Source organism: Microtus pennsylvanicus, chromosome 12 (genome assembly GCF_037038515.1).
Source record: "Microtus pennsylvanicus isolate mMicPen1 chromosome 12, mMicPen1.hap1, whole genome shotgun sequence".
Classification (NCBI taxonomy): Eukaryota; Metazoa; Chordata; class Mammalia; order Rodentia; family Cricetidae; genus Microtus; species Microtus pennsylvanicus.
Window position 1 is genome coordinate 62,461,311 of NC_134590.1, and position 24,893 is coordinate 62,486,203.

At 40.7% G+C, this 24,893-nt stretch overlaps 1 protein-coding gene across 16 annotated transcripts in view; it reads right to left on the minus strand.

The window, feature by feature from the left end:
• Add1 (adducin 1) overlaps positions 1-24,893 on the minus strand; it is a 65,414-nt gene that overhangs the window by 29,570 nt on the left and 10,951 nt on the right. For all 16 annotated transcript variants that reach the window (XM_075943854.1, XM_075943866.1, XM_075943853.1 and 13 more), the window contains exons 2-4: positions 10,190-10,404; positions 6,885-7,047; positions 1,044-1,195 (exon numbers count right to left, since the gene is read on the minus strand). In XM_075943854.1, coding sequence (XP_075799969.1) covers positions 1,044-1,195; positions 6,885-7,047; positions 10,190-10,384 — 510 coding nt within the window. In that variant the 5' untranslated portion in view covers positions 10,385-10,404. The remainder of the gene's footprint in view (positions 1-1,043; positions 1,196-6,884; positions 7,048-10,189; positions 10,405-24,893) is intronic.

Here is a 24,893-nt window from a genome sequence, read left to right on the forward strand (position 1 = left end):
GGTTTTTTAAATCCAGTGAAAGAAACTAAATGGAAAACAACAACAAGAACAAGAAATTGAAACAAGCCAGAAAAACTAGGTAAGAATGAGGAAAAGGAAAGCAAGCTGTGGTCCCTTGGGCGTTTAGGAGGAAGGAGGCAAAGTGACTCACAGCCAGGCACAGTGTGGCCAGAGACAGAAAGAGTGCTGCTATTTTCTGTGACACAGCAAAGGCGGTTACTCAGAGAACTCAAAGAAGGGCAGCAGGGTGTTGTTCTCTGGATTTACGTATTGTTTATTGAGACAGGAACACGTGAAGCTCGAGCTAGCTCAAACTAGCTTTGAAACACAGTCAAGAACAATCTTGAATTCATTTTTTTACATTTATTTATTTACTGACGGAAGAAGGAGCACGTGCCAGCTCCTGTGGGAAGGCTAGAGAACAACTCCACGGAGTCTGTCCTTCTTCTTCTCTTTCCACCATGTGTGTCCCGGGGATTGAATTCAGGCACCATAAAACTAGCAAAGAGCATTACTGAGATGATGGGCCATGAAAACAAGCTGAATAAAAACAGAGTAAAGGATGGGCTGATTGGTTAGAAAACAGAAGGAACCATGCACAAGGGCAGGACTCATACAGTCCCCCATACAACCTGAATTGGAACAATGGTTAGTACAGAGAGAACAGACAGCCAGTAACATTTGTTACAAATCTACACTGCGGAACAGAGAGGCCCTGAAAATGTTGGGAAAAGGCAGAAAACTAGAGAAGCTGAAAACACAAGCATAACAGAGAAGCTTCGACCAGAGTCAGAAAGAAAATACTGTTAGATTTGTAAGTCATAAATGAATTTTAGAAACTGCTTCTAATTTGATAAACATTTATTAGGTTGGCATGCAAGAAAGATGTTTTAAAGAACTACTCTCACAACTCTGAACCCACACTTGCCAATTCTTGTGTCCTGTAAGGACTCCAAAGAGACTCATTTATGCAGTGCGAGAAAGGATGGTGCTGGACGGCTAATGAGCACTCACCCACTCGGGCACGGGTCTGGAGTACTCACTGTGATGTGGTTGTAGATCAGCTGAGACCACCCGAAGAGGTCTGCCAGTCTGTAAAACGCTGCCAGTTTACAGCGCAGCAGCTTCTCCCCTTTGTCATACGCAATGGAGTCAGAGCCTCTGAGGTCATTCACAGGGGTGACCATACCAAGACCTAGGATAAGGAAAGACAGAAGTCAAACTTCTGTTTGTTTTAAAAACTTTATTGGTATTTTATTGTTTCCATTTGTCAAATGCAAATCAATTATCATAGTACTATTTATTGTCCATATTAGACCATAAAATTTCAAAAACTTCAATGACAAAAAAAAGAATGTTCTCTCTGGCATTAATACATAGTTCAAAAATAGGTAACAAAAAGGGAGTCAAATTTGGGAGAAGCAGTAAAGAATAGATTGAAAGGAAATTTACAGCCTGGGTGGGGGGTGGGTTGGGGTGGGGACTGGCTGTCGGGTGCTACAAGAAGTCTGTAAGGAAAACCAAAGCCATATTTCAAAGATTTGGCTTATGGGTATTTCATCAGTTTGTAATACATGAATCTGAAAGAGCCAGCAGTTTGGTTCTTGAAAGATCTCTGGGGCTGGAGAGATGGCTTTGTGGTTAAGAGCACTGCTGCAGCAACCACATGGTGGCTCACAACGATCTGCAATGAGCTCTGGTGCCCTCTTCTGGCCTGCAGGCATACACGCAGGAAGAATACTGTATACATAATAAATAAATAAATTTTAAAAAAAAAAGAGGAAGGGAGGAAGGGAGGAAGGGAGGAAGGGAGGAAGGGAGGAAGGGAGGAAGGAAGGAAGGAAGGAAGGAAGGAAGGAAGGAAGGAAGGAAGGAAGGAAGGAAGGAAGGAAGGAAGATCTCTGAATCATGTTCATTTACTTCGGCAAGTAGACCAGGACCCTGTCATGAGATGCCAGGACCAATTCATGAAACAAGCAGGAAAAAAAAAACCCTGTAATGATATTTTCTCCAGCAAAAAAAAAAAAAATGAGGTATGGAGATCAGGGGACAGTGAAGAGGACCAAATGGGTGACGTCTGTCAACATAGCACAGACCTCAGAAACGTGGTGTGTCAGTATGTGAAAGGGGCTCGGATAACTGTGGAAGGGAAAGTGGATTATGGTGAACACATGGATAAAAATAATATGAGGCAGCAAGCAACAATCATAGCTTGCAGCATTATATTCCTGAGTGAGCAGATAAAAGAAAAGGCATAGAATGGATGATTCTTCTTTCAAGATTGTTTGGTACAATCTCTTTTCTAATCATGCAAAAACTATAATTTAAAGGTAAAGACTAAAAAACTTTATATAATGTAGGGCAGCGGTGACCCACACCTTTAATCCCATTACTCAGTAGGCAGAGGCAGAAGGATCTCTGTGAGTTCAAGGCCAGCCTGGTCTACTGAGGAAGTTCTAGGACAGCTGGGACTACACAGTAAAAACCTGTCTCAAAAAACAAAACATAAAGATTCAACACAATGCCCATCAAAATCCCAGCAAAATTCATCAAAGACCTCGAAAGAATGCTACTCAACTTTATATGGAAAAGCAAAAAACCCAGGATAACCAAACAATCCTGTACAATAAAAGAACTTCTGGAGGCATCACAATCCCTGACTTCAAACTCTACTACAGAGCTACAATACTGAAAACAGCCTGGTATTGGCATAAGAACAGACAGGAGGACCAATGGAACCGAACAGAAGATCCAGATATCAATCCACACATCTTCAAACACCTGATCTTTGATAAAGAAACAAAAAATATCAAATGGAAAAAAGAAAGCATATTTAACAAGTGGTGCTGGTATAACTGGATATCAACATGCAGAAGAATGAAAATAGACCCATATCTATCACCATGCACAAAACTCAAGTTCAAATGGATCAAAGATCTCAACATAAAGCCAGACACACTGAATCCTATAGAAGAGAAAGTAGGAAGTACTCTTTAACGCACTGTCACAGGGAACCACTTCCTAAATATAACCCCAGCAGCACAGACACTGAGAGAAACAATTAATAAATTCGATCTCCTGAAACTGAAAAGCTTCTGTAAAGCAAAGAAGACAGTCAACAAGACAAAACAGCAGCCTACAGAATGGGAAAAGATCTTCACTAACCCCACGTCAGACAGAGGTCTGATCTCCAAAATATACAAAGAACTCAAGAAATTGGACACCAAAAGATCACATAATCCAATAAAAAAAACTGGAGTACAGACCTAAACAGAGAACTCTCAACAGAGGAATCTAAAATGGCTGAAAGGCACTTAAGGAAATGTTCAACATCCTTAGTCATCAGAGAAACGCAAATCAAAACAACTCTGAGATTCCATCTTACACCTGTAAGAATGGCCAAGATCAAAAACACTGATGACTACTTATGCTGGAGAGGTTGCTGGGAAAAGGGAAAACTTCTGCATTGCTGGCGGGAATGTAAGCTGGTACAACCCCTTTGGATGTCAGTGTGGAGATTTCTCAGAAAATTAGGAAACAACCTTCCTCAAGACTCAGTAATACCACTTTTGGGTATATATCCAAAGGCTGCTCAATCATACTACAAGGACATGTGCTCAACTATGTTTATAGCAGCTTTGTTTGTCATAGCCAGAACCTAGAAACAACCTAAATGTCCCTCGACTGAAGAATGAATAAGGAAAATGTGGTATATTTACACAATGGAGTACTACACAAGAGAAAAAAATAATGACATCTTGAATTTTGCAGGAAAATGGATAAAGCTAGAAAACATTATTTTGAGTTGAGGTAATCAGACACAGGAAGACAATTATCACATGTACTCACTCATAGGCGGTTTTTAAACATAAGGCAAAGAAAACCAGCCTACAAACCACAATCCCAGAGAACTTAGACAACAATGCAGACACTAAGAGAGACTTACATAGATCTAATCTATATGGGAAGTAGAAAGTAGAAAATGACAAGATCTCCTGAGTAAATTGGGAGCATAGGGACCTTGGGGGAGGGCTGAAGGGGGGAAGGGAAAGGCAGGGAGGCGAGCAGAGAAAAATACAGAGCTCAATAAAAATCACTAAAAAAAACAAAACAAAACAAAATTTGTATATAAAAAGGAAATTTGCAATAATAAACATATATGGCAAAAATAAAGAAAAAATTAAAATCCTGATTCATCCATCAAAAGTTGGCTCTTTAAATAACAAAAGCCAGGCAGTGGTGGCCCACACCTTTAATTCCAGCACTTGGGAGGCAAAGACAGGCTTATCTGTGAGTCTGAAGCCAGCCTGGCCTACAGAGTGAGTTCCAGGACAATCAGGGCTACACAGAGAAACCCTGCCTCAAAAAACAAAAGAAAACAAAAGCCAAAAACAAAAAAATCAAAATTCACACTATCAAAATAAAAAAACCACACAAATGTGAATGTTTCAATAGATAGAGAAATATTTCATAAAGCTCAACTTCCTTCAGGATAAACCCTCTCAGCAAATTAGAAACAGAAGAAACAGTCTCAATAAAGGGAATCTATAAAAACTATCACTAACATGAAACATGATGATGAGTTTGAATATATTCTACATAGTACTAAAAACAATGAAGGATTTACATTTCTGTACTAGATCTAAATACAATACGATGGGCTCTAAAGGGAAGGGGGAAAAACAGAAACTTGGAAGGAGACAAGTCTGTTCTTCTTTTCCTTGTTCCTGTTTTCAGTGAGTTATTACTAAAATGTATTTATAATGAGGAGACAATGTGTGGGTGAAATATACTCTCCTATCATCTAACCCATACCAGTGTCGTCTAACCCATCAGGAGTCCATGGGAAACATGAATGCCTTGCTAGTGGCCACTAGGTTTCATGCTAGTACATTAAATGATTCTTCAATTTCTGTACTCAGTCACCATCCGGTGCCAGGCAAGTTCTAAGAATACAACAGACAAGTAAGCAGCAAATGTCTGGAGACCTAATTGAAGCCAGTACCTTGTATTCTCAATCAGAGCTGACCATCCAACTAACTCATCAGAGATTGACACTGAATCCCCTGTCCTACAGAGCAGGTCAACCACACAGGAAGTAGAGGCGGGGCAATGAGAACAGTCCACCGAAGAAGCAGGATGTGACCTGCCCCGCTGAAAAAGGTACTGACAACAGCCCTATCCCTGGGTTCTACCTTGTAAGGTTACATTTACAAAGTCCACAGCTAAGGTAATGCTCCACATGGAGCAAGACACACTAATCTTTGCTTACTTACATTCACCCAAGTTTACCATGGCTTTGCTTTGAAATGCTGTTTCTCACTTTTTCTAAGCCACAGTGACAATGGTGATAAGAAATGTTGTCCAAGAGCACTGGCTGCTCTGGCTGAGGACTGGGGCTCAAGTTCCAGCACCCATGTGGTGAATCACACCCTTCTCCAATGCCTCTCCTGGCCTCTGAGGGATATGCACACACACAAAACATGAACAACTCTAACGAACGTTTTTATGTATATATAATTTATTTATTTTTATTTTATGTTCATTGGTGTTTTGCCTGCAGGTATGTCTGCATAAGGGTTTAAGATCCCCTGGAACAGGAGTTACAGATAGTTGTGAGCTGCCATGTGAGTGCTGGAAATTGAACCCCAGTCCTCTGGAAGAGTAGCCAGTGTTCTTAACTGCTGAGCCATCTCTCCTGTCCCCAGAAACAGTTTTTCTTGTTTGTTTTTCTTTTGTTTTGTTTTTCAAGACAGAGTTTCTCTGTACAGCCCTGGCTATCCTAGAACTCACTCTGTAGACCAGGATGACCTTGAACTCGCAGGGATTTCCCTACCTCTGCTTCCCAAGTACTGAGATTAAAGGCTTGTGCCACCACTGTCCCTTCTTTTAAAAAAAGAAATGTTGCTCTAGAGGTACAGTCATGAAAGCAGGAAAACCACTGATACACATAAAAAAATTATAGACTGCTTAAAGTTAATTGAAACACAGAATCTCAGGGCTGGAGAGATGGCTCGGCAGTTAAGAGCATTGGCTGCTCTTCCAAAGAACACAAGTTCAATTCCCAGCACCTACATGGCAATTCACACCTATCTATAACTCCAGTTCAGGGAACCAGTCATCCATGGCAAAACACCAATGCACACAAATTTCAATTAATTAATTAATTAATAAAAGAAATACTTTATTACCAGCCAGGTAAGTTTGAAAATGATAATGATATGCTGAGAGAATTTTTCTCTCTTTTTTTTTTCTTTCTTTTTGGTTTTTCGAGACAGGGTTTGTCTGTCAAACAGTCCTGGCTGTTCTAGAACTCACTTTGTAGTCCAGGCTGGCCTCGAACTCAAAAAGATCCACCTGCCTCTGCCTCCTGAGTGTTGGAATTAAAGGCATGCACAAGAATTTAATGTTAATTAAAAATAAAGTAAATGGAAGAATAAGAAATAACAGAATCGGCCGGGCGATGGTGGCGCACGCCTTTAATCCCAGCACTCGGGAGGCAGAGGCAGGCGGATCTCTGTGAGTTCGAGACCAGCCTGGTCTACAGAGCTAGTTCCAGGACAGGCTCCAAAGCCACAGAGAAACCCTGTCTCCAAAAAAAAAAAAAAAAGAAAGAAAGAAAGAAATAACAGAATCCCACTGGCTTACAGAAAATGACTCCTCTACACTCAAGATACCTTCAAGTTTGCAATCTTTTACTATGATTAACAGAGATTTCAAAATACTCAATACAGTCAGGTGATGGTGATGCACACCTTTAATCCCAGCAATCCCACAAAAACAAAACACAACAATAATAACAATACTATGTAATGTACAGTTGCATACTCATGTGGCTCACATGAGAAAGTTACAGATCACACACAAAGTCAGGAACTACTCACTCATGTTCAAGGCAGCCATTCCTCCTTGTGGAGCTGCTGGGTAGACATTTGGTACATTTGCGGTCATAAAGTCTGCAATCTGCTGCAATGCCAACAGGCCTGTGGGATTCTTCCCCTTCTTAAACTGCTCTTGGATCATAGATTCCAGTTCTTCACAGAAGGCCTACAATGCATATTAAAATAGTCAAGCACCTTTTGGGGACTCGGAATGCACCTGTAACTAACTATCAGATTAATGTTTGTTTTCATCCAGTGCTTGAACAGCACACAGGGAACTCACATTTCACTTCTGAGAGTATGACCTGGTATAGTCTTTTTGGTAAGTCATTTAACAAAATAAAAGCTTAAAACTTAAAACAAAATTCAATTCATGGAAATCTATTTTAAAAAAATAACCAGGAATGTATTTAAAGACTTATTCATAAGGTAATTAATCTCAGCATCACAGATTTTAAAAAGTAGGCCACATTTCAGAAATTAAAGAACTGACTCGACACACTGGGAATTTTACAGATGTACTCAATGGGAAAAAATCTTAAAAATTAAACAGCATAGGGGCTGGAGAGATGGCTCAGTGGTTAAGAGCATTGCCTGCTCTTCCAAAGGTCCTGAGTTCAATTCCCAGCAACCACATGGTGGCTCACAACCATCTGTAAAGAGGTCTGACGCCCTCTTCTGGCCTTCAGGCATACAGACAGAATATTGTATACATAATAAATAAATAAATATTTTTAAAAAATTAAACAGCATAAAATTTCTCTTGATATATTTTTGAGTAAAAAGGTAATACAGTTTTTATAAGACAAAATGGGAAATTAAACTAGAAAAAGATTAAAAATGTATCAAATGATAATTATAATTCTCAGTAACAGGATTATTGATAATTATAATTATATTCTACTTTGTGCTTTCTAGCATTTTCTTCAAAATAGGGAAGTGCCTGGTTAAAGTAGAAAAAGAGCTGACATGGTAGTGTATGCCTGTTGTCCTCAGGAGAGGAAGAAGCAAGAGATCCGCTCTAGATCTACAGAACAAGTTCAAGAACAACCTCAGCACAAGAGACCCTATCTCAAAACAATTTTCTTTAAGTAGAAAAAGACAGCTGGGCATGGTAACAAACCTGAAAATCCCAGCATCTGGGAAACAGAAGCAAGAAGATGGCAAGTTCAAGGCCATCTTGAGGCACAGAGTGAGACTCTTGTCAACTAAGCATCTAAAGAAACTCTATACTTACCTTTTATTAAAAGTAATTCTAAATTAGGCAAAACATGCACTAAATTGATAATAATGATTTTAAGATAGGGTTGTTATTGTAATAGGACAGGTTTCTCTGTGTCATGGTTTTGTTTTGTTGGAAAAGAGTCTAGCAGCTGCTTAGCCATAGCGGACCTGAAGCTCTCTATGTAGACCAGGCTTGAACTCACAGTGATCCTCCTGCCTTGGTTTTCTGACTGCTGAGATTATATGTTGATGTAGGAAAGTCATCTGTCTATGTGTTATTTTCATTGGTTAATAAAGAGACTGCCTTGGCCCTTTGATAGGACAGAAAATTAGATAGGCGGAGTAAACAGAACAGGATGCTGGGTAGAAGGAAGTGAGGTCAGACGCTATGGAGCCAGCCGCCAGGTCAGACATGCTGAATCTTCCCTGGTAAGCCACCACCTCGTGGTGCTACACAGATTATTAGAAATGGGTTAATCAAGATGTGAGAATTAGCCAAGAAGAGGTTAGATATAATGGGCCAGGCAGTGTTTAAAAGAATACAATTTGTGTGTTGTTATTTCGGGTGTAAAGCTAGCTGTGAGGGAGCCAGGTGGGACGAAAAGCAGGCCTGCTCGCCTCATCACTACAATATGTAAATGCCATCACACCTAGCTCAGATATTTTTAACTTTCCTCAGATTGATAAAACCTATCAAAAAGCTAATGAAGAAATAAATCTTTTTTCAAATAATTATAAATGATATCTTAGATGATAACACGAATTTACTAGATGATCTATCTAATGCAAGTACTTAGTGATTCCAAATTAAATTTATTCATAGTTTTTCATTGCTTAATCTGAAAACTTTTTGAAAGAAACAGCCAAAGTGCAATCCAGTATACATACCACTCAGAGGAAGTGTACAACAAGCAAATGCATAACTGCTAGTTGAATGGTATCAAGAAGTGTCAGGCAGATCTACCATCTCAGGATAAACAGTCAGTGCTCATAGCTTATGTTAGTCAACGGTGGAAGAAAAACAAAGACGAAGGCAGTAAAATAAATCATCAAAACACAGCTACTGATCTGTCTTTGTTATCAAAGCATAATGCAGGAGAATATGCACAGAGACTAAGGAAGCTGCCCATCACGGAGCATCACAGGATACTGGTCACCGGGGGCAGCAAACTCAATCCCAGTCTGGGCTACAGAAAGAACTACTTTTAAAAAACAGAAAAAGAAAAAAAATAAAATAAAAAGCTGAGCACGGTGATATCATTTTTAAAAAGACAATGACATCTCCCAAAAGTTAAAGGGACGGAGTAAAACCAGAGTAGCAGGGAGAAAAGGGGAGAAAAGAATGTGCAGCACAGGTAAGCACAGCAGCACCAATGTGAGGAAGTGTAAGGACAGGGCCGCTGTAACTACAGAACGTCTAGAAGACACTGAGAGAGGTGTGACTGCCTCACAGTGCTGATGTTAACAATTCAGGAACTCTAGCCTAGGTGCGACCAAGAACAAGTGAAGGCCACACTGAGTGTCCTTTATTCAAAATATTTAGATTTGAGAGTGTTTGCACAGGCTTTATCAGTTGATCATGTCAAATTCAAACAACTAAAATGCTCTCAAATCCAAATGTTTTAATCACTATGGTAATGCTTAAAATATTTGTTGTGAATTTTTGGAAGGGATGCTTGACCTATATTTTGTAGAAAACAGTGGGTTTTACATTGTCGCCGATTTATAAAAACACTTTGGAGAAACAGTAAAGACAATCCAAAGCAGAAATAAACATCTATCCTTAATAACTCTAAAACATTTTCATTCTGTCTGTTGGCATGAACCAAATAGAGTTCTTTCAATAGGATTGATGAGCATGAAGCGTCAGTGTGCTCTGTGATGAGGAACTGACTATGCCATTCACACAGCAGGCATAGGATCCCAGGAATCAGAAGGAAGCTGGTCAAGTTAGTTCTTGTAGACCAGGCTGGCCTCGAACTCCCAGAGATCCGCCTGCCTCTGCCTCCCGAGTGCTGGGATTAAAGGCGTGCGCCACCACTGCCCGGCGGGTCAAGTTAGTTCTGAGCAAACTTTTTCCTTACAGGACTTTGTAGAATCATGGACACCCTCTTCTTCTGCTCCATCATATTGAAGTCCTGACGAAGGTCTGGTGCCATGTTCCTCTCCCGCAAATATTCTGGATTGTTCTCATCCACTCTGTCAAAGTACCTCTCCTTGTGAGGCGCTGTGGTTGGGGGTGGTGAGGTCACCACTGCGGCCCGGGTATCACCATTCATTGCACAGTTTTTCTAGGGTCCTATAAAATAAAAATAAAAGATATCTTTGTGTTCAAAGCAATGGTCATTATGATTTCATGATGAGTACGTCAACCTCAGAAATACATTCTTCTATGTGGGGATATGCTGGCTCCTTTATAGCTCAGAAGCACATGACTGGTCAACCAACCTCCCTCCATTAATCAATGATGTATTTTGTTCTCGCCACTGTTTATTGGGGCAAAGGAAAACAATATAACAAAGCTATTATGTATGTCCTCTGACAAATCCAAAAGGATTTAGAAATTTGAGCTTGACCATAATTAACACTTAGATTGATCCCACACTGACAGGCAGATTTTGGAAGTGTTAAACCAAACTTTTTTTAAAATTAGAGAAAAATGTATAGTTCAATAAAATCAATTAAAACATATATAGATATAAAACCATTTTTATGTGTGTGTGGATTTTTGTTTTGTTTTTCAAGAAAGGATTTCTCTGTAGTTTTGGAGCCTGTCCTACAACTAGCACTTGAACACCAGGCTGACCTCGAACTCACAGAGATCTGTCTACTTCTGCAGGGATTAAAGGTGTGTGCCACCACCGCCTGACTGTGTTTGTTTTTGAGATAGGGTCTTTCTACGTAGCCATGGATGCTCTGGAACTCAATATGTAGACCAAGCTAGCCTCAAACTCACAGAGATCGACTTGCCTCTGGAGTGCTAGGATCAATGTCCCTAGCTGTATGTGTATCACCATACCCGTATCAGCACACTTCCTTATTTTTCCCTTAAGATTTATTTATTTATGTGCTTTATGTGTATGGGTGTTTTGTCTATTATAGATCTGCACACTAGGAGAAGGCATAGGATTCCATGGGACTACAGTTATAGATGGTTGTGAGCTACCATGTAGGTGCTGGGAATTGAACTCAGAACCTATTCAGGTGCTCTTAAACACCCAGTCATCCCATCAGCACCACACTCCCTCTTTTTTGTTTGTTTGTTTGTTTTGTTTTTTCATGAATCAGGGCTTCTACGTGCAGCTCTGGAGCCCTTCCTGGAACTCACTCTGTGGATCAGGCTTGTCTGAAACTCACAGAGATTTCCTCCCCCACCCCCTCCCAAATGCCAAGATTAAAGATGCCACCAAGGCCTGGCTAATCTCAGCACTTCAGAAGCCTAAACAGGAGAATTAGTAATTCAAGGTCATCATAGGCTAGTGAGTTTCAGGCCAGTCCCAACTTCACCAGACCCTGATTCAAAACAAACAAAAGGTAAGAAAAGTGATTCAGCTGGAAAAATATGAGGACTGGAATTCAAGCCAAGGCAATGTAGCTCAGAACTGTTGTTCTTAAATGCTCTGATCTATACTATAGATGATAAAGATGACAAGTGCAACAGTGGCAAGGCCCAGGAAACGCGGGTAACAATGCCCTTGATGAGATGGGTGGGGCTGGACAGACCTCAGTCAAGAGAACTTGTGGCTCTTCCAAAGTAGCTAAGATTTGCTCCCAGCATTCACACAGTGCAGCTCAAAACCACTGTTACTCCAGTGCCAAGTGATCCAACACCTTCTTCTGATCTCTCAGGCACCCAAACAGATAATCACACGTAAATACATTTTGAGAGAGAGAGAGAGCGAGCCTAGATGAAAAGACTGGCCTTGAATTACACCAAACTTGCTTCAATCTGGTACCGACCTTTATTGTTACCATCATGTGAGTGAGTTTGTGTGCTTTTACATATAGTCACACATGAAACATACATGGAAGAGGACAATTGTTAAAAGCCAGTTTTCTGTACGAAAGGTTCCAGATCACCAATATTTCAGATCTTGGGTGTTTCATGGCAGTCACCTTTACCTGCTGAGTCATTTGGGCCCTTTTTTTTTTTTAAAGACTAAGTCTCACTCCATAATTTAGGGTGACCTCAAACTCAAAGCAACCAGGCTGCCTCTGCCTCTTAAGTGCTGAGATTGCAGGTATGAGGATCATACCCAGCAGCTTGCTTTGGTTGGTGTTGCTCTGTTCTACCATGCCTTTCTGACATGGAGGTCAGAAAAGGAAGTCAAAACCCCTGAAATTTGTTTACAGATGGCTGTGAGCCAGCAAATAGATGTTGAAAACCAAACCCAGGTCCTCTTTAAGAGCAGTAAGTGTTCTTAAACATTCAGCCATCTTCCCAAAACCTATTTGTGTGTATCAGACAGGGTCTATAGAACCCTAGCCTCAAATACATAGATCTTTATAACCGTGGATTCCTAATGCTCTTGTCACTACCTCCCAAGTGCTACAGATTACAGGTCTGTGCCACCAGGCCCAGTTTAAGTTTGTGGGGTGCAGGGGGTTTGAACCTAGGGCTTCAGGCATTCTGGGCAAACATTCAACCAACTACGCCACATCCCTATCCCTCTGGTTGTTCCCATGCAAAGAAACACTGTCTTGAAAACAAATTTACAAAAAACAAACAAACAAAAAAACCCTTTACTATATTGCCAGGCATAGTGGTACATGCCAATGATACAGGCAGATCTCTGTGAATTTGAGGCCAGCCTGGTCTACATAGTGAGCTCCAGGACAGCCTCAGCTATATAGTAAGACTTATTCTCAAGAAATAAAAACAAAGCCAGGCGGTGGTGGCACATGCCTTTAATCCCAGCACTCAGGAGGCCGAGGTAGGCGGATCTCGGTGAGTTCGAGGCCAGCCTGGTCTACAAGAGCTAGTTCCAGGACAGGAAACAAAGCTACAGAGAAATCCTGTCTCGAAAAACCAAAAAAAAAAAAAAAAAAAAAAAAAAAAGGAGCATCCCATCCTTCTCTACCCCACCTGTCCCTCCTTCCCCCTCCTCCTCAGAAGTCATGGGCAAGTCCATGACACAAAAACATGGAGGGACTTTGTTGAAAGGGTTGCTGCCAATCACCTATTATCTACTGGAATAAGCAAGCCCAAACTGGTACTCCTCCTCTAAATAAAATGATAAGCTACAATCTCTCAATTTCCATCCCATGTCTAGAAATGCAGTTCTCCATTTCAAAAAACAAAAAACCACTCACCTTATACTAGAGGTTCTTAAACACCATAGACTGATTGAATATGCATTGCTAGGGACCTAAGTTCAATAAAGTCTTTTATTAATCTGACTGGATAATTTCTATACCATGTTCTCTTGCTGATAAAAAGTTCTCAAAAGATCCTTTAAAATTAACACAGCTGAGCATAAACCGCACACTGATTAAGACTCATTTTTACGTGCATTAACTATTCTTCCTTGCACAAGGTAAGTAAGCAAACGGGCGGGGTCTAAACTCAGGAGGTCTGGCTCCAGAGTTCCCTATCCTCGCAACAATGCACTCTGCTCACCATCCTATTTCAAGAAAACTCGAGTAAGAAAAGGATCCCAAACATACAAATTTAAAATAAAAGCAATACATCCCAGGAACTGATTATCTGTGCAGAATTTCTCCCTTATGATAAATGAATTAACAGCTTCCCAGCTTATATTTTCCACATTTTATTTTTTAAATATGATATTGCTATTGCCTTAACTACAGCACCAATCAATTCTGCAATGTATCACTGGAAAGAATCCAGCTGCTTGCTTGTAACTGAAAAGGCAGTTAAGTAGAGAAATGAGAATTTGGCATTCAGAAAAGCTATGGAAGCCAGCACTCCTCAGCCCCTCACTATCCTGGTAGCTGACATAGGATTTAGCCCACAGGTCAGGATGACGCTAAAAGCCCGTGCATACTAAGGTAAAGATTCCTCTTCTACCCTTACAAATGAGAGTAAACTAAACTAGAAATAGGGTAGGTACAAGAAAAAGTCACGATCCTCATCCTTAAAACCCTCCAAACTCCATTTTCCTTAAACCCCACAAAAAATAAGGGTAGAAACATAGGGATCCTGAAAAGTAACCTGTGTACAAGTTCTACGTACAGCAGCAGACAACTGCATGTCATGAACCCTGCATGGCTGCAACACAGTTAATTCCAGCATCCCCCCATAAGGTGTCTCTATTTGCAGATGGGAAAAAAAATTCTTTTAGCATATATTAATCTTTGTCTGCATGCATGTTTATGCACCACGTATGTGCCTTGTGTCTTTGGAGTCCAGAAGAAGGCATTGGATCCAATGGAGCTACCATTGGATAGCTGTGAGCTACCATGTGGGTGTGGGAATCAAACCCAGGTCCTCTGGAAGGACATTCAGTGCTCTTAACTGCTGAATTGTCTTTCCAGCCCCATCACACACTGTTTTAAGCACTAGAGCCCTCACAATAATAAATAAATAAACAAACAAACAAACAAACAAATAAAATCAACAAATTCAGAACCTGACTGAAAACTACTAATTCAACCAATCTACTGTACTGAAGCCCAGGCAGTCAGATTCAAATTCAGGAAGTACCAGTATACACAACAGGGCTGTTGTCTGGTTCAGCACCAGCTTGCTACTTGGCACATGACAGATCTCAGAAAACAGCTTTTCAACAAGGGTTAAAGAGGTCAAAACTTCCATTTCACTTATTTTCACCAAATTTATTTCCATTTAAAAAAAATGCCTGGTGGTAGTGGTGCCAGCAGCAGCTTACGTCTTTAGTCCCAGCACTCAGGAGACAGAGGCAGGCGGATCTCTGAGTTCAAGGTCAGCCTGGTCTACAGAGCTAGTTCCAGGATGGTCAGGGCTACACAGAGAAACCCTGTCTCAAAAAGCCACAAAACAAAACAAACACAGATAGACAGACAGACAGAGATAGAGATGGACTATATTCTGGTAGGTACAGCGGTGCACACCTTTAATCCCAGCACTTGGGAGGCATAGCCAGGTAGATCTTTATGAATTCAAGGCCAGCCTGGTCTACATACAGTGTAGGACATACAGGACAGACTGGAGCACATAGAGGAACTCTGTTTTTTTTAAAAAAAAAAATCACCTAAGTTGATATCCATTATCTTCATATATAATCCAGATGTTTTAAAACAAATGCTTTAAGAAATTCCGCACACAGGTAACTGAGGCAAGAGGATCAAAAATTCAAGACCAGTTGGGTGGCAGTGGTACACACCTCTAATCCAAGCACTCAGGAGGCAGAGACAGGAAGACCTCTGAGTTCAAGGCCAGCCTGATCAACTTGGACAACACAGAAAAAAGAAAAACAAAAAGAAGAAGGGAGGAAGGGGCTAGAGAGATGGTAGAGCAGTTAAGAGCATTGACTGCTCTTTCAGATGAGTTTAATTCCCAGGAACCACATGGTGGCTCACGACCATCTGTAATAAGATCTGGTGCCATCTTCTGGCCTGCAGGGCCACATGCAGGCAGAACACTATATATATAATAAATATAAATCTTTATTTTTAAAAAAAAAAAAGAAGAGGAAGACGAAGAAGAAGAAGGGAGGAAAGGAGAAAAAAGGAAGAGGAGAAAGGAAAAGGAAGGAAGGAAGGAACAAAAACAATACTACAAGCAGACAGTAATCCATATTCTAAAGAAAATAATTTTGGACATAGTACCCAATAATCTTCCTCACCACCATCACCATACCAAGGCTCATATTCTGAGTCAAGAAGAAGCAGAATCACTAAGCATTGTGGTACACACCTGTAATCTCAGCACTTAAGAACTTGAAGCAAGATGATTGTGGGGTCACAGGTCTCTGACCTCAGCAGGCTCACAGTTACAGACACTCAGATCTAGGGATCACAGGCCTCTGACCTCAGCAGGCTCACAGTTACAGACACTCAGATCCAGGGATCACAGGTCTCTGACTTCAGCAGGCTCACAGCTACAGGCACTGAGATCCAGGGGTCACAGGCCTCTGACCTCAGCAGGCTCACAGCTACAGACACTCAGATCCAGGGATCACAGGGCTCTAACAGGGCAGCACCCAACTCAGAGAAAAAAGAAAATAACAGAACTCAACTTTATTCTGCAATAAAACCAACTGCTTTACCTATTTTTTCTCTACTTTTGCTTCTTTACTAGATTACTGTTCAACTATTGTAACACAATTTTATATTTTTAGACAAGGTCTTATTATTTAGTTCTAGCTGGTCTAGAACTATGTAAATCAGACTGGCCTCAAACTCACAGAGATCTGCCTGCCACTCCCTCCCAAATGCTGGGATCAAAGGCATGCCCTACCACACCAGGCTTCAACTTCTGTTCTAGTTTTTTTTCCCCTTTGGTGCTGGGAATCAAACACAGGTCCTAAAGGGTACTCAGGCAATACTCTGTCACTGACTGCACCCTGTACCCAAACTCTTTCTGAAGGAAATCCCATGAGGGAAGGTTGCAAGGTAATAATTTGGTTTGCTTTTTATTTTATTTATTTATTTATTTATTTATTTGTGGACCAAGGACAACAGAGTTGGCCTGGTTGGTTTGCTTTTTAATTATTTTTCTGAGGGGAAGGCTATGATGAAGTCTGGCAAGATTACAGGTAAGAAAGTAAAATACTGGCCACAACAAACAAGCATTTTCTCCCACAATCAATGGTCTGAATGTTCCTAGTGGTGAAGCAATTGGTCCTGAAGATGTGAAGGGTGAGAACAGCACAAAGCTGAGAACTGTGAGACTGAGTCTCTATTCTGCACACGCAAAGGCTCCATGTGCTGCTTTGTCGGCTCTAAAGCTTCTAAAGACGGAGCAGGTTTCCTCTTTTGATCTGGGCAGTAAGCATTTAAAACCTCAAACACAAGTTTGAGTAACTAACAATCTCTCAAAGTATGCTCTCTGATATGTCACCACATGAGCTATCAGAGGTTTAAGTATTTATGCTAGCAAGTCATTTTAAGTTACAGGTGTTTTCACAAAATAAGGATATACTATTAAGTAAAAAAAAAAGATATGCAAAATGGTGTAGGGGGTAAGCAAAAAACTGAATTATATTTGCATAAAGAAATTTAAAAAACACGAGAAATTTAACCCTAGCACTTGGAGACAGAGGCAGGCAGATCTCTAAATTCAAGGCCAGCCTGGTCTACAGATTGAGTTCCAGTAAATAGCACTTAGACAACAAACAAAATAATAAGCATTACTGGGGGTGCACAGTGAACAAGATATACTGTCCTGTGTTGACAACTGCAGAATGACAACACTCGTTTGTTTAAAGATTTAATTTATTAATTACTGTAGGGAAGGGTCATAGGACTTTACAGTCGGCTATTTCCTTCTACCCTGATGTGATCCAGAGATCCAACTCAGGTCACCATGCATGCCCTGCAAGCACCTTTGCAGCTGAGCCATCTTGCCATCCCCACTTGTTCCAGGTTTTACTGTCTATACCGCTACTCAAAGTACATTCTGTGATTGAGGTGTTTCAGCAGTGTGGCATTAACCTAATTTCACAGATAAAATGTAAGAGACTGTGTCTTAGCCAGGCAGTGGGGGTGCATGTATTTGATTGTAGTACGCAGGGAGCTAGAGGTGGATTTCTGAGTGAGACCAGCCTGGTCTGGTCTACCAATAGGCCGGGCGATGGTGGCGCACGCCTTTAATCCCAGCACTCGGGAGGCAGAGGCAGGCGGATCTCTGTGAGTTCGAGACCAGCCTGGTCTACAGAGCTAGTTCCAGGACAGGCTCCAAAGCCACAGAGAAACCCTGTCTCGAAAAACCAAAAAAAAAAAAAAAAAGAGTTTCAGGACAGCTAGGACTACATAAAGAAACCCTGTCTCAAAAACAAAACAAAACAAAAGACTGTGTCTTAAAGTAAATATACTAAATTAGCCAAATTTTCAAAATAAGTTGAGAATATACAGAACAAAATATAGCCCTTTCTGGTCTCTGCTTAAAAATGTTTCCATTTGTATCTGAAGAACTAATGAGTTATCTCTTTAAATCTACACTGCTTGATTAAAATGGAGTATTTGGGTTTGTTTTGGTTTTGGTTTTGTTATTTGAGACAGTCTCACAGTGTGGTCAAGGCTGTCCTGGGTCTCGTTTGTGTAGAGCAGACTGGCCTTGCACTAAAAGATTGCCCTGCATCAACTTCCGAAGTGTTGAAATTAAAGATGTGTGCCACCAAGCTTGGCCTAAAACTGAGTATTTCCTGAATCTATATTAGTCCCACTTGGCAGAGACTACATCCAACTTCCCAAAAGCAACAGAGTTCCAGCCTATAAGGATTGTTCCATGTAAGAATCAAACGCAAAGGCGAGCGGTGGTGGCGCATGCCTTTAATCCCAGCACTCAGAGGCAAGGCAGGTAGATCTCTGTGAGTTCGAGTCCAGCCTGGTCTACAAGAGCTAGTTCCAGGACAGGCTCCAAAGCTACAGAGAAACCCTGTCTGGGGGGAAGGGGGCAAGAATCAAACATAAGCCAGGCAGTGGTGGTGCGTGCCTTTGATCCCAGCACTCAGGAGGCAGAAGTAGGTGGTTCCCTGAGTTCAAGGCCATCCTGGTCTACAAAGCTAGTTCTAAGACAGCAAGAGCTACACAGTGAGACTCTCTCAAAAACAGAAACAGCTGGAGAGATGGCTCAGCCGTTAAAGGCTAGGCTCACAACCAAAAATATAAGAGTTTAGTTCCCAGCACCCACGGCTGTCTCTCCAGCTGGAGAGATGGCTCAGCGGTTAAGAGCATTGCCTACTATTCCAAAGGTCCTGAGTTCAATTCCTACCAACCACATGGTGGCTCACAACCATCTGTAATGAGGTTTGGTGCCCTCTTCTGGTCTGCAGACATATACTGTATACATATAAAATAATAACAAAAATAATTCTATGGTTGGTGGTCACTACAAGATGAACTGTATTAAAGGGTCTCAGCATTAACATTGAAAACCACTGAGAGTGACAGAGAGTTGTGAACCTCCTATACAGATGCTGGGAATCAAACTGGAATCCCCTCCAAGAACAATACAAGCTCTTAGCCAATTCTATACATGCATATATATATAAATACACACACATCTATACATATCTCTCTCCAGTCTACTACATGCCTATATATATATATATACATACATTTCTCCAGTTCGACACATGACTATATATACAAACACATCTATACATCCATCTCTCCAGTTCGACACATGCCTATATATATACACACATATCTACACATCCATCTCTCCAGTATGACACATGCCTATACACACACACACACATCTATACATCCATCTCTCCAGCATCTATACATCATCTCTCCAGTTCGACACATGCCTATACACACACACACATCTATACATCCATCTCTCCAGCATCTATACATCATCTCTCCAGTTCGACACATGCCTATACATACAACACACACACACACATCTACACATCCATCTCTCCAGTTCGACACATGCCTATACATACATACACACATCTACACATCTACACATCCATCTCTCCAGTTCGACACATGCCTATACACACACACACACATCTACACATCCATCTCTCCAGTTCGACACATGCCTACACACACACACACATCTACACATCCATTTCTCCAGTTCAACACATGGAGAAGGGAACAACTTTTAGGACTCAGTCCTTTTCTTCCACGAGGGCACAGAGCATGGAGTTCATCTGTCTTTCGTGGCACCTTTACATACTGGGCCATCTTACCAGTCTGCATCAAGCATCTTTAAAAGAGCTGTTTTAATCTGGGTTGCAACAGTTTAGCTCTGTAATCCCATCACTTGGAAGGCTGACCCAGAAGGATGAAGACTTAAAGACCAGCCCCAGTAACATCACAAGACATTGTCTCAAAAAATAAAAAATTACAAAATGGGAGGGGGAGGTAGTAAAAGCTCAGTGATAAAGCAAAACCCTAAATTCAGTCTCTGTACTGGGGGAAGGAAGCGTTAGTAACCAATCAAAAATGCACTCTCTCCCTCACTAGCATGCAATCCCCACAGGGCAAGAAATCTGTGCATCTCACCCCACCCACCCTCTCCCCTGCCTTAGTCATAGGACAATCGGAATAACACGGTCTTAATAAGTACACAATAAAGGACAAGTGCACTTCCAGGTCCAGCATTCTGAACTGACAATGACATTCAAATTCTGTTAGGATTCTAGGAGCAGCTGGCTATGAGAAGAGTAACTGCTTCAATTCATTCAATCACAACTTGACATGTAACTCAAAAGACACTGGGGACAGATATGGTCATATACTAATAAACAGGTTCCAAGTTTCAGTTTACCATCGACAAAGGAATTCCAGACTGCAAGTGGACAATCTGTGTATGAAACTGGGTTTTGTATATCTTTGTAACTGGGTTTTATGTTTCAAAGAGTTACGTCAATTCTCACAGTCAGTATGTACAACAAAAGCAGCTTTGTCTGTCTAGCTGACTAGATTTGGAGATAAGAGTATGTATAACTCCCAGAGGGAGAGAAAGAAGATTTCTAGACCTCACAGGCACCACAACTAAGCTTGCAGGGCACTACAATGAACCCACAAAGACTGCAGAAAACCCAGCTAATTCAGAAAACAGGAAGGTGAACACAACACACATTAGCATAAGTCTAAACAGATTTGGTGAGGTGGGGTCATTCTGCAATCTAATTAAACACATTAGGAGGGGCAACAGCACCAGTCTAAGGTGAAAATGTGTGTGTGTGTGGAGGATCAGAGGACTAGGAATGTAGCTCAGTGGTAACTTGCATAGCATGTCCCCAGAACCACATACAGTACATACACGAGATATACCCACACATTCCCATTATATATAATGTGCAATTGATAGTCAATATATTTGATTATATATGAAAGAGCATATCAGGATGATTTGATAATTACAGAACAAGATGAAAACATTACATAATGAAAGTGATTTTTTTTTTTAGTTGTTGTTGGTGGTGGTGGCACACGCCTTTAATTCCATTACCTGGGAGGCTGAGGAAGGCAGATCTCTGAGTTTAAGGCCAGCCTGATCTACAGAGTGAATTCAGGACAGCCGGGGCTACACAAAGAAACCCTGTCTTAGGAAACCAAAAAATAAATATAAATAAATAATAAATCAATAAATAAATAAAGATAAAAGTGATCTCTCTTTTTTTTGAGATAGGACTCCTCTGTTTCTCTGATCTTTTAGGTTTTTAACCCTGATTTCTGACTCCTGAATTTTATTGATAAAGATTAATTAAACAGATTAACACTTCATCTGGCGTCCAATTTTGAGGGCATAAAAATCATAAAATAGTCACTTGTTAGTGGTTTTGCACGCTGGAGCTGCACCCACCAGAATCACTGGAGGCAGAGGCAGGTGGATCTCTGTGAGTTCGAGACCAGCTGGGTCTGCCTCCCGAGTGCTGGAATTAAATGCCTGCACCACCACTGCCCGGCTTTAAGTTACTTAGAAACTCTGTCTCAAAAAAAAAAAAGAAAGAAAGAAAGAAAGGAAGGAAGGAAGGAAGGAAGGAAGGAAGGAAGGAAAAGAAAGAAAAGAAAACTAACTTAAAAGACTAACGAATGCTTTTCATTTGATCAGATATAACTTGCCAAAAAAAGGAAACTACGCAAAGGGCTAGGGTTTTGTTTTTGTCTTTCCAGAGAATGAAGGCATTGGAATTGGAAGACCACTGGACAAATGAGACATCTGAGAAGGATGAGTCATCCAGAGAAAATGTCCCAAGAGCGAAATGGCCTACTGGACTAAATTTCACAGACCGTCCCAAATGTTTGTTTCTGCTGTTCTCTACAGGCATATAATGCAAATGGTCTTTTTATAATCTTAGATCAATTAAAAATTAAAGCTCGTTTTGGAGTTGGAGTGTGGCTCTCTCCTTCTCTAACCCAAGCATGCTTGTTAAATTAAATTCAAAATCTCTGTCTCATGTCAGAAGAGTCACCTGATGTGAGACAGAAGAAAAGCCAAAACTAAGGGACTAGTCTATTGCCACTAATCTCATAATTCTTTGGTTTTATTTTGACTCTTTAAAACTTTTTTTTTAATTTTTTCAAGAGAGGGTTTCTCTGTAGCTTTGGATCCTGTCCTGGAATTAGCTCTTTTTTTTTTTTTCGAGACAGGGTTTCTCTGTGGCTTTGGAGCCTGTCCTGGAACTAGCTCTGTAGACCAGGCTGGTCTCGAACTCATAGAGATCCGCCTGCCTCTGCCTCCCAAGTGCTGGGATTAAAGATTAAAGGTGTGCACCACCAACGCACCACTAAATACTTAAGTTTTCTGCAGTGAACTATGACCATGCCTAACAGCAGCCTCTGAAGTCTCCAAAAGGAGGATGCAGACCCACAATGAAGATTCCACCAGGACTATGATAACACCACTAAGATGACAAACACCACCCAAAAATCCGCTTTGGACTACAAACTGCTAAGGACAATTTCAATGCGGCTAGCGGAGATGATCCAGCTTCACAGGCTACTCTAGCCAGGACTTGAAACAAACCCTGCACTTTCCCATTACACAGAAACTGAACAACAAATGATACTGCTACCTCTCCCAGGACTTGAAAACCCAAATTTTTCTTTTCATGAGCCCCTAAAGATGCTGTTGACCTAAACAACACAAGTAAATTTAAGAATATGACGCCCACATTCCCAAGAGGTGGGATGGGTGGGTTTTGGCCATTCAATGGGTTATGGATATTTGTCATTATTTAGTGTGATTGGTTACAAGCTACTACTGGTAATGGTCAGGAAAAAAAAAACTGAACAAAGGAGATTAGATTCAGGGTTCTTGTTTTGAAAAGAAAAAAGGGGGATATAGATATGACTGGCTATAAGGGGAGATTATTGAATCTACTTTTAAACCTAAACAGCAACTACTAGTCTTAAATATTTCATATGGTAAGGATTTTTGTATATTGATACAAATTAAATTGAGGTTAATTTTGTTATGCTGCATATATGTTTCTACTCTTAAGATATTTTTGTGCATTGACACAAATTTAAAGATTTCTTTTGTTTGTTTTGTTTTTTGAGACAGGATTTCTCTGTAGCTTTGGAGCCTGTCCTGGAACTAGCTCTTGTAGACCAGGTTGGCCTCAAACTCACAGAGATTCACCCATCTCTGCCTCCTGAGTGCTGGGATTAAAGGCATGCGCCACCACAGCCAGGCTCTTAAGGTTATTTTTGTTAGAACATATTGTACATATATTTGTACTCATTTAAGGTATTGTACCTATACAGCTCATTTTACTATGTAATGTAAAAGCCTAGTCCTTGAAAGTTATTACAAACTACTTAGGATAATAAAGAAATTCAGGTTATTAGCTAGTCACTTATTACAATCCAATCTGTAGTCATATTAGGCATGTTTTCAAGATCAAACAGTGATATATTTTAGATAGGTGGTTTTCAAACACTTCAGAGACCTACAGAATATGGCATTTAAGAAGTTTTAATAATACAAAGTTTTGGTTGTTGTTTTTTTTTTTAATGACAATGAGACATGTCTGCTCCTGGCAGTACCAATCTACTTCAGAGAAGATAATGGGCTTCAAAGAAACACCATATGGAGCTTACTTTCTTTGTAGCAAAAGTTAGCCACTGGGCAAGAAACTCTCCTTGCCTCAACTGCTGACAGTATGCTGCCAAACTGGACAAGCAGGACACAAAAGAAAGTGATGATCAAACTTTGCCAAGCCGGGCGGTGGTGGCGCACGCCTTTAATCCCAGCACTCGGGAGGCAGAGGCAGGTGGATCTCTGTGAGTTCGAGACCAGCCTGGTCTACAAGAGCTAGTTCCAGGACAGGCTCCAAAACCATAGAGAAACCCTGTCTCGAAAAACCAAAAATAAAAAATAAATAAATAAATAAAAAATAAAAAAACAAACTTTGTCAAGATAAGGGAGGACGGCCCTTCAAAATTTCCTGCTTCTGAGAAAAGTCTGTCAGATATTCTAAGCCTGCAGGATGCCCCAACATTGCAGAGGAACCCTGGGTGACTGTCCAGGCAGCCAGCTGTTTCTGTCATGTCTTAGTTTTGGAAGTTACTTGCTCTACACTTCCTGTTTACTTCGGTAATATATCCTTCTCAGGCCTCTGATAGAGTTGAAGACTAGATAGTATTAGATTTCCTTGTTAACAGATTCAGAAAAGAAACTCATAAAACAGGTGCAAAGGGTATAAAGTAGAGAGACATAAAATGATAATTTTGGGTGGGTAATACAAGCTAGGATAGAAAGTGAATTAGATCCAACACTTTGAACTCACCAAAATAGGATAATGGAATATTTTCTCTGAATTTGTCAAGTACATATGGGCTTGGTGTGGGAGAATGGTCTGTATTCTGTCAATTATATTTTAAATATAATGCTGATTGGCCAGCAGCCGGGAAACATAGACAGGACAACCAGACAGGAAGTAGAGGCAGGTCAATGAGAACAGGAGAACTCTGGAAAGGAGGAAGCTGACTCCTCGACAGTCCTTGCCCTGCCACAGAAGAAGCAAGATGTGACTGCCTCACTGAAAAAGGTACTGAGCCATGTGGCTAACATAGACAAGAATAAGGGGCTAATATACATTATAAGAGTTAATAAGAAGCCTGAGCTAATGGGCCAATCAATTTATAGTTAATGTAGATATCTGTGTGATTTCTTTGGGACTTAACAATTGTGGGAACCAGGCAGGA